The 8,659-nt window shown below is 59.9% G+C and overlaps 1 protein-coding gene across 1 annotated transcript; it reads right to left on the bottom strand.

Annotated features, from left to right (window-relative positions):
• Positions 1–1,969: 1,969 nt before the first annotated feature.
• On the bottom strand, positions 1,970–5,980 carry LOC113210320 (uncharacterized). Its single transcript, XM_052267871.1, has 5 exons — positions 5,038–5,980; positions 4,643–4,954; positions 3,910–4,542; positions 3,242–3,723; positions 1,970–3,122 (listed from the first exon to the last, which is right to left on the bottom strand). The coding sequence occupies exons 1-5, from the start codon at positions 5,635–5,637 to the stop codon at positions 3,002–3,004; spliced, it is 2,148 nt and encodes a 715-aa protein (XP_052123831.1). The 5' UTR covers positions 5,638–5,980; the 3' UTR covers positions 1,970–3,001.
• Between the last annotated feature and the right edge of the window lie 2,679 nt (positions 5,981–8,659).

Raw genomic sequence — 8,659 nt, 5'->3', positions numbered from 1 at the left:
AACCAGTTTTATATCGTTTCAAAGTAGGGTCGTAGTTTGAAATTTCTAGAACTTTGATTTCTCGAAAACTCTTTATTCCTTAGCGACCTGGCTTTGCAAGGCAGTTTATATTTATGGGCTGCACATTCCCCGATACTTCCGATCCCCTGGGATAAAAAGATAAAAAAATTAAAATTTCCCCCAAAAGTCAAGAGTCGAACCCACGACACAAAGAGCCGCACGAGCAGCGATCCAGCACGCAACTTTCTGAGCCACCGGACCACACAAGAGGAGCGCGATTCAGCCCCAGTATAAGAGTCACGACCAAAACATGCCCTACTGCCGGGGTGCGCGGCCCCAGGCCCCGAAGGGGTGGGGGCGCATGAACCCCGCTGAACCGCGAGCTACTTCGGCTGATCCCTGGGCCGACGGTTCCCGGACCACACCCCAGAGCGCTCGCCACTCCGCTGTCGGCTCCACTTGTCAACGGAGAGTTCAGTACTCGGTCCTGCTCTACGAGCCTTGGTCCCCCGGATTGCACGCCTTCAGGTCGGGTGAAGTCCACCTCCTCGACGCGCTGCAGCCCGGGTCAAAATCTTAACTAAAAGGCCAATAAATGCACTCTCCGCTAGCCTAGCTAATTTACTGGCCATTTTCCTTGTTCCTGGCCAGGAGTCGACCCGGGCTGCAGCGCGTCGAGGAGGTGGACTTGACCCGACCTGAACGCGTGCAATCCGGGAGACCAAGACTCGTAAAGCAGGACCGAGTTCTGAACTCTCCATGGACAAGTGGAGTCGACAGTCCAGTGGCGTGCGCGCTGAGGCGTGATGCAGAAGGCACCCTATCGGCCCAGGGTTCGAGTCCTGGTCGGTGCGAACATTTTGTTGTTGTTTTTCGCAGGGGGGTGGGGGACCTGCTGAGTAGGCGATCAAGTCCACCTCCCCATGTCGGCTGGTCTGCTTTTGTCCTAACCCTTGGTCCCCGCGCCGCAAACTACTAATTAGGAAAAAATGATCCTCGGTCAGTATTCGAACCGACAATCATTCGCGTCCCGGGCGCGCGCTCTACTAACTGAGCCAACGATGAGGCCTGTGTATAGATGAAGCTTATTTCCGCTGTGGCTCACACCCCGAAACATATTGCTGGCAGAGGGGCAAAAGGGTTCCGTCGGCGTCGACTAGATTCGAACCAGCGTCTGTTTGCGTACTGGCCAATCACATCAGATGTCACACGGCTGTAAAGTCATGGCCAGCGGAGCGCGAAAAATATCACCCGGCCGAGATTCGAACCAGCGACCAGGTTCATACCAGGCCCTTACGCTACCAACTTGGCCACGACGAACCGATACAAAGCACAACCTTCGGCGGCATCCGGATCTCAGCTGTGACTGACGCCTGAAGACACTTTGCCAGCAGAGCAGGAAAAATGATCGCGGACGGGATGCGAACTACCGACCATCCCCACGATCTGCCAACGATCACGCTTTCACACGCTCGGCTACCAGCCTGCTTCTCCGGGGCCCAGGTCTGAGCTCGGTCCTTCCTAACGGGAGAAAAAGCGACAAAGAAAAACTTTGCCCTCGCCCGAGAGTTGATCTGAGGGCCCGACAATTTTGGTTCGGATGAAGCTGCATGTGGTCATGTCGACTGTAGCTACAACTGTTTAACTACAAAAGGGGCGTGTGGCTGGTGGCGTCGGACATCGTATGTTGCCCCATTTGTGACCACATTTTTGTGTCCATGAACAGGGACGTGTTTACTACCACTTGTCGCCGCGACACGAGTGCGAGGTAGGCCACGGCTTCTCTCTAAGGCGTCTGGCGTCTATAGACGGTTGAGTTTAAGCTGACTCGGGCACTGTCGGCTGTAGCTACACGATTGTAGCTACAAACAGGGACGTGCCACCCACCCACAGTATGGCTACGAAATCCTATATGACATGGGTTTTCAGATACGTGTAATAAGGTATCTAATGGTAAATCAAAAGAATATTTGCATTTAAACTTTTAATTATTGTTAGGAAACTGACATGAACAATGAACTACTTTATGACAAAGCATGGCATCGTATGGCTAACCTAAGAGGCACTTCTTGGCATATAGAGTTGACACTACCATTATAGACTATGACTGGAGCTGAATCTGAGCATTACACCGCTCTTTCACTGACATCTCATAAGAATAACAGTCCTCCAACGTCTCTTGAATAATACATCACAACACAACAACATCTACAATGTTAAGCCTCAAATAGCAGTATGAAAGAAAACAAACAGCCAACGAAGTTGTAACAGCTTGGTAATATTTACAGAATTTTTTGTCTTATTCTTACAGCACAATTATGACATGCCTAAAATATTAACTATCAAATAACTTGGTATGGTAACAATTTATTCTACTAGAGAATATGATCAAATTTTTGGAGACAAATCCATGAAATAACAAGTTTTTTGTTTTGTTTTTTAAACTGATGTCAAGTACTTCTCTGATCAACATTTCTCATAAATTGAGGTATTTTCCCAATTAGAATTTTTATTTAACTTTTTTCTTTTAAGGCAAAAGGCGAATAGATAAAAATTCATCAGGTGCAGAATATAATGAATCTAGAATGATGGAATTTTTAAAGAGTAATTAGCTATGCATTTTTGCACACTGACATATATGCTCAAAATCTGGAATACTAGCTATAGTAAAATAATCAACACACATCACATTGTCCTTTATCAAAGGCACCTACTACTAAAATTGGAAAAGGGGGAGAGAGACCACTGAAATCCACATCACGACAAACCACTTTTGACTTAGGTAACTTGTGCGATGACAAGAGATATCCTTATGTTAAGGCTATAGGCAGCAAGTCTTTTAAAAAACAGACCACAATGATACCTCTCCAGTACACAACAAAATAGCAGTAAACAACAAACATCAACAACAGCATCATTTACATAACGCCCAACAGCCGGGCAGGGGACATCAACATGCGAGTAACGGGGGCCGTGGCGTTGACTGAGGCGGGGCCGCAACTCAGAGGTACAGGGTGCCGAGTCGCTTGTGGCCCGTGAGGCTGAGGCGGCCGCGGTGCGCCTCCAGCGGCGCCACCGGCGGTGCGCCCCCGCGCATCTCCCACACGAGGTTCGTCAGCGACCTGCGGGTGAGAAACAGCCTGTGGTTAGTATGCCAGAGCCGAGCCGGGGATGTTTGGGGCCGGCTGGTCGGACCGAAAACCTGCACACCAACATTGGCGTTGGTATAACTGTTACTCACCTCGGCCGAGAGAGCTTCCGAGACCGCTTCTCCGGGAGCTTGTTGCCGGGCCCGGAGTCCCCGGACGTCCTGCCGCCCGAGTGGGACGAGTCCAGGGTGCCGACGGCCGCCCCGGCCACCGCGGGACCCTGCGCCGGCGGGGGTGTCGGGGACGCGACGATGACCCCAGCGGCGCCCGCCGTCTCCAGGTCCATGGCACCGTGAATGTTGTTGAGCGACTTGTAGCGCGCCGCGCTGTGGCCGAGGCCGGTGGGCGCGACGCCGTTGGACGGCAGGTGCTTGAGGTAGAGGCGCGTCCCCTTGCTCTCCTTGTGTCTGCTGCGCTTCTCCGCCTTCTGCGGCACGCCGGCCGCCACCACGGCGGGCGGGACGTGGTGGTGCTGGTGGAGGTGGTGGTGAGGGTGGTGCGGGTGGAGCAGCAGCTGTCCCTGACTGAGCCCGCCGTTGAGCGCGTGTCCATGTACCTTTCCGGCGCTGCTCACCTGCAAGAACACTGACGTTAGGAAGGAAATGGGTTTCGCAGACGTGTTGGCGGGTTGCCTATCAGTTCGGAGTCTCGAGACGCCCGGTGAAGAGAGGATAGGCAACCCGCTCGCACGTCTGCATGGCGGTACAGTATCATTGCTGCATTAGGCGGCGAGCCCCACCACAATCCTGTAACAGGATACCTTTTTCGAGGGAATGGTCTCGATCGGTGGTGGCTCCGGCTTCGTTGGTGTTGGTGCCCCGGAAGATATCCTCCCGGACACAGCCGCCCCCGGGGGAGAGCCTCGCGGCGACGAGGCCGGCGGACTGGTGGGGGACGGCGGGGAGGTGCTCCGCACCGGGGCCGCGATGCTCTTTGGCAGAGGGGCGAAGCCGCGGACGTAGTCGTAGATCTGGTCGATCTCGTCGTACTCGTCCGGGGTGACGGCGGCCGAGGCCGACAGCCTGGGAGAGGACGAGGCCGTGGCCAGCGTTCCCGGCGCACGGTTCTCGTCCTGGTGCGGCCTCGGCGAGGCGAGCAGGTTGGCCGCGTCGCTGCTCGCCGACCGCCGCAGGAACGGCACGCCCCTCCACGTCTTGCCGTCAGAGGCCGGCCCGACCGCGGGGGAGGACGGCGACGGCGATGCCTTGGCGTCGATGACGTGTATGCGGTCCTGGACCTCGGCCAGCAGTCGCGTGCACTTCTCCGCTACGCGTGCGAACTCGGGTAGAGATCGGAGCACATCGTCGTTGCGAGTCCGGAGCACCTTCAGGGAGGCGGATAGCGGCACGGCCACCAGGCTGGCGTTCTCCTTCTGCAGTGGGTACGCGAACACCTGCGGGCAGAGAAGCACGTTGTATAGCGCGGGGTAGCGGCGGAGAGCGCGGGGTGACACCGCGGCGCCGCGGCGCGGGGTATCCCCGAGCGGCTCTCACCTGTTCCTCCTCGTACGCGGCCAGCAGCCGCAGCGGCAGGTCCGGGGTGAAGTGGCCCAGGTTGGCGGCCTTGCGGGGGCGGGTGAGGGGGCGCGCGGGGCGGGGCGGCGGCCCGTGCAGCAGCCGGACGGTGAGGGGCAGCCGCTTGGCGAGCAGCGTGCGCGCCGAGTGCGCGCCGGATATGTTGTGCTCCTTGGCGAGCGGCGAGAAGCGGCCGCGCTGCTCCAGCGACAGCAGCACCGTGTCGCCGCGGCTCGTGCAGCACGTGAGGTAGCGGCCGCGGGGGTGGTTGGAGCCGCCAGGCAGCGACACCTGGGGGCAGCACAGGGTCAGACACAGTTCGGAAACAGCCCGCCGAGCAGCTCGCGCGGCCACCGCGCTACCGCGCTACTTACCTCCTCCCCGGGGGAGATGGTCTCGCCAACGGCCAGGGTGCGGGAAGAGTCCGCCGCCTGGACCGCGGACCCTGACGCCTCATCAGAGTCGCCCTTGACGGCCTCCTTGGCCAGGATGGCGCGCAGGGGCTCACGGACGAGGCAGGGGCACGGCCGGCGGCTGAGCTCGGCCACCGACTCGACGCAGCGTCCCGCGCGGCCCTCCTCGCTCAGCAGCTCGAACCAGCCCGCGTACGTCTCCGGGATGGACAGGCGCGGCCCGACGGCCACGGGCCCGCGCCCCGGCCGCAGCTTGACGGCCTGCGCGATGATCTGCCTGCGCCGGCCCGCCGACACCAGCATGACGGTGGGCTGCAGGCTCGGGTGCGGCAGCGAGGGCACGCCCAGCCCGCCGCACGAGCCGCGCACGATGCGCAGCACGGCCGGCAGCGGCGCGCCGCCGCGCACCACCTCGCCGAGGGGCCGGCCCCCGGGCGCCCATCGCGCGGTGGCGCACACCACCTGGCCGTCAGGCGCGGCCATACCGGCGCATCTGCAACAGGGAAACAGCACGGGGAGGGTCAGCATCCGGCGGTAGCCCTCCTGACACATGGACGACATTATTATGCTTCCCTTCCGCCCGCTCGCGGAAACACAATAAAACACGCTAGAAAAAAAAGGTTCAACAAAAAAAAGTACAGAGGGGGGACGTGACGCATGAAGTGGCACAGCACAGCAGCAGCACAGCAGCAGAGCGGCGCAGCCAATGCTGCTCCCGGTGAACGGCCGCTGAAAAGGCACGGCGCTAACAAGTTGGCAAAGGTAGCCTGAAAATCACTCACGGGCCGCGCATTCGATATAACAACATCTGTCACGAGGGCAGTGCGAGGTTTATGTAGCGAGGTTTACAATGGCCGCAACGCGCTCCCTGACCCAATAGCTTATTATTCAAAGCCAAAGTACGAGAGACATAGTGCAAGACAGCGAGAGATAGAGCAGATAGACAGGGAGAGACAGAGAGAGAGAGGTAGAGACCGAGAGAGACAGGGACAGGAGAGGGATAGACGGACGAGGTGAGTGGCACGGAGTTGGGCCGAGTTCAAGGACGGGCGTGCTCCTCCTAGCGTGCCCTGGAGCGAGGCGTGCAGGGGCGTGCAGGGGCGTGCAGGGGCGTGCAGGGGCGTGCAGCGGCGTGCAGCGACGTGCTCCGCCCCGCCCCACCCCGCCTCTTCCTGGCGGGCATGTGCTTACTGGGCGTGCGGTCCACGTGTGAAATGGTCGAACACAGGCGAGGCTGAGTTAATAACGGCCGAGAAAGTCATTGCTGCATGGGGCTCTAACTGCTCACAGCCGCAATGGTGTGGTATCGGTCGATCAGAGGGAGCACGGCCCTCAGGCACGGCAGGGCACGGCAGGGCATGGCGGGGCACGGTAGGGCACGGCAGCGCATGAGCTCGCATTACTAACGAATGGCCTGTGCGAACACGGTTTACCCCGACTGACCCTAATTACAAAATAATGAAATGATTTAGTCATGCTTTTTTTTCGTTGCTCCGGGTCGATACACTCGTCGCGGCCGGGAGTACAACGGTACCCGCGGCCGTGCGCCTCCCGTACTTCCCATAGGTGCAAGTGGTTTCCTGGCCGGGAAAAGGATAAATTATGTATGGAATCGGTAGCTTTTTCCCTCTCGGACCGAGCCGAGCAGAGCCGAGTCGAGTCGAACCGTGCCGAGCCGAGCCGGTGCAGGCCGGGCCGAGCCGAGCCGGGCGCACTCGCGAGCAACGACCGGACCGCGGTGTGGCGTGGAGCGGCGCGGCGCGGGCTGGGACCGGACGGACCTGCGTGCCATCCCACCAGGGCCCGGCCCGGCCAGGCCGGCGGGGCAGTGCCAACATGCCATGCGTCCGGGCTTCCGTGGCCATGCCGTGGCCGAGCCTGCCTGTGGTCCTGTGGACCCTGTCGATAAGCCGTGTGCCGTGTCGCCTAGAGGCCGTGCCTGGAGCCCATGCCTGCGGGGCTGTAGCCGACAGCGGCACGTGGATCCGTGCGTGGCAGCGAGTCCCACCAGAAGATGTGCCCCTCTCTGTGCGACCGTGCCTCAGGGCAGCGCCTGCCTGTGGACTGTCCCGAGGCTGTGCCCAGAGCCAAAAGCCCTGCCTGCTTACCACACAGGACACACGTGCCTGGCCGTGCTTGCCTGTGGACTATCCCGAAGTTGGGCTCAGAGCCGTGCCTGCCTACACCGGTGCCCGGCCGTGCCTCATGGGCAGTGCCTGCCTGTGGACTGTCCCGAAGCTGTGCCCACAGCCGTGCCTGCCGACACACGTGCCCGGCCGTGCCTCTGGGGGCCGTGCCAGCTCGGCCATGCCGCAGTGCTACCAACTGTTGTTGTTTGTCGCTATCTGATGCGCACTGCTGCTGGACCGATACCACGCTGGAGGGGCACTAGACGGAGCGCGAAGGGAAAACAAAACACACACACACACACACACGCTCGCAAAAAAAAAAAAAAACGCTACCCGGCAGGATTTGAACCCGTGACAAGGATCTGCCCCCGCCTCCCGCAGCACGAAAGCGAGTCACTGGGAACACGACATGCAACCCTCTCCTCTCTGGGCTGTGTCCCGGAGCAGGGCGGGGTCCTGGCCTATGCTGGAGGAGGGAAGCACTGGAATGCTTCATCACCCGAGCAGAGCACCCTCCAGAGGCGTTTAGGGCTGTGACGCGCGGTGCCTGGACCACGTATTTTTAGGAAGGAGGGAGGGGGGTACCAAATATTGGGTTTCAAAAGTATCAGCATCAGCCCTTTTGACCCGGCGCTGCCGTGGAGTTCACGGGTGGCATCTGAGCGCGAGCCAATCACAAACGCGGCGGGCGCCCGCTCTCGGCACCGCTGCTCCTCGCGAGGCTTTATGGACTGCGCGTTATCTCCATGACTTACGACGTCCCGCGCCCGGCGGAGGGCGGCAGGGCGGCGGCGGGTGCGCTGCCTGCGGGCGCCCCCGTGCACGAGCCAGCCACAGCAATCAGGAAACGGACGTTAATTTCAACGACTGTCAGAGCAACAAGGACCCACCGACGCTAAACGGCTGCCAGGCCAGGCCCCGTCCGCTGGAGTCCAAAGGCATCTGGACGCGATATATGGGCAGCGATTTCAATCAAACTGCTGCGAGGCGGTTCGACCGTCGCGCGTCCCTAAATATTTTATATAGGAGAGAAATACTTTTCTCGCTTCCATATTCCAGTACGCCTTCCAGCAGCGGACCCGGTGGCCCTGCTGCTGCTCCTGGAGCCGCGCCGCCGCCGTCCCTGCTCGGGGCCTCCAGGCCGGCGGCGGCACCCTGAGCCTCCAGCGCGCGCTGGTCCACTTAGCGCTGGCTTGCATAATTGCAAGTAACGCCAAATAATACCCGTCCGGCACGACGCCGGCGCGGCGGCGGGCGCCCGGGACATTCACAGCCACTTGATGCGCAAACACTGCTCGGACCCGCTTCCAGCAGCGGGCTTCCAGCTTCCAGCGCCGGGCTTCCAACAGAGCTTCCATCCGTGCTTCCAGCAGAGCTTCGTGATTGCTACTTGTTGTTGATTCCCCCTTGTTCGACGGTTGTGCCGGGGGAAGGGGGGCAGCCCCGGGGCGGAG

This window comes from Frankliniella occidentalis, unplaced genomic scaffold, assembly GCF_000697945.3.
Source record: "Frankliniella occidentalis isolate FOCC.00 unplaced genomic scaffold, Focc_3.1 Scaffold60, whole genome shotgun sequence".
In the NCBI taxonomy this organism is placed as follows: domain Eukaryota; kingdom Metazoa; phylum Arthropoda; class Insecta; order Thysanoptera; family Thripidae; genus Frankliniella; species Frankliniella occidentalis.
This window is presented reverse-complemented; position numbering and strand designations above follow the sequence as displayed.

Excerpts from the sequence above, each read along its gene's own strand:
- LOC113210320 (XM_052267871.1), bottom strand. The coding sequence starts at position 5,637 with ATGTCGTCCATGTGTCAGGAGGGCTACCGCCGGATGCTGACCCTCCCC. Across the intron at positions 4,955-5,037 it reads CCATCTCCCCCGGGGAGGAG|GTGTCGCTGCCTGGCGGCTC; the intron begins GTAAGTAGCGCG and ends TGCTGCCCCCAG. Across the intron at positions 4,543-4,642 it reads CCGCGTACGAGGAGGAACAG|GTGTTCGCGTACCCACTGCA; the intron begins GTGAGAGCCGCT and ends CTCTGCCCGCAG.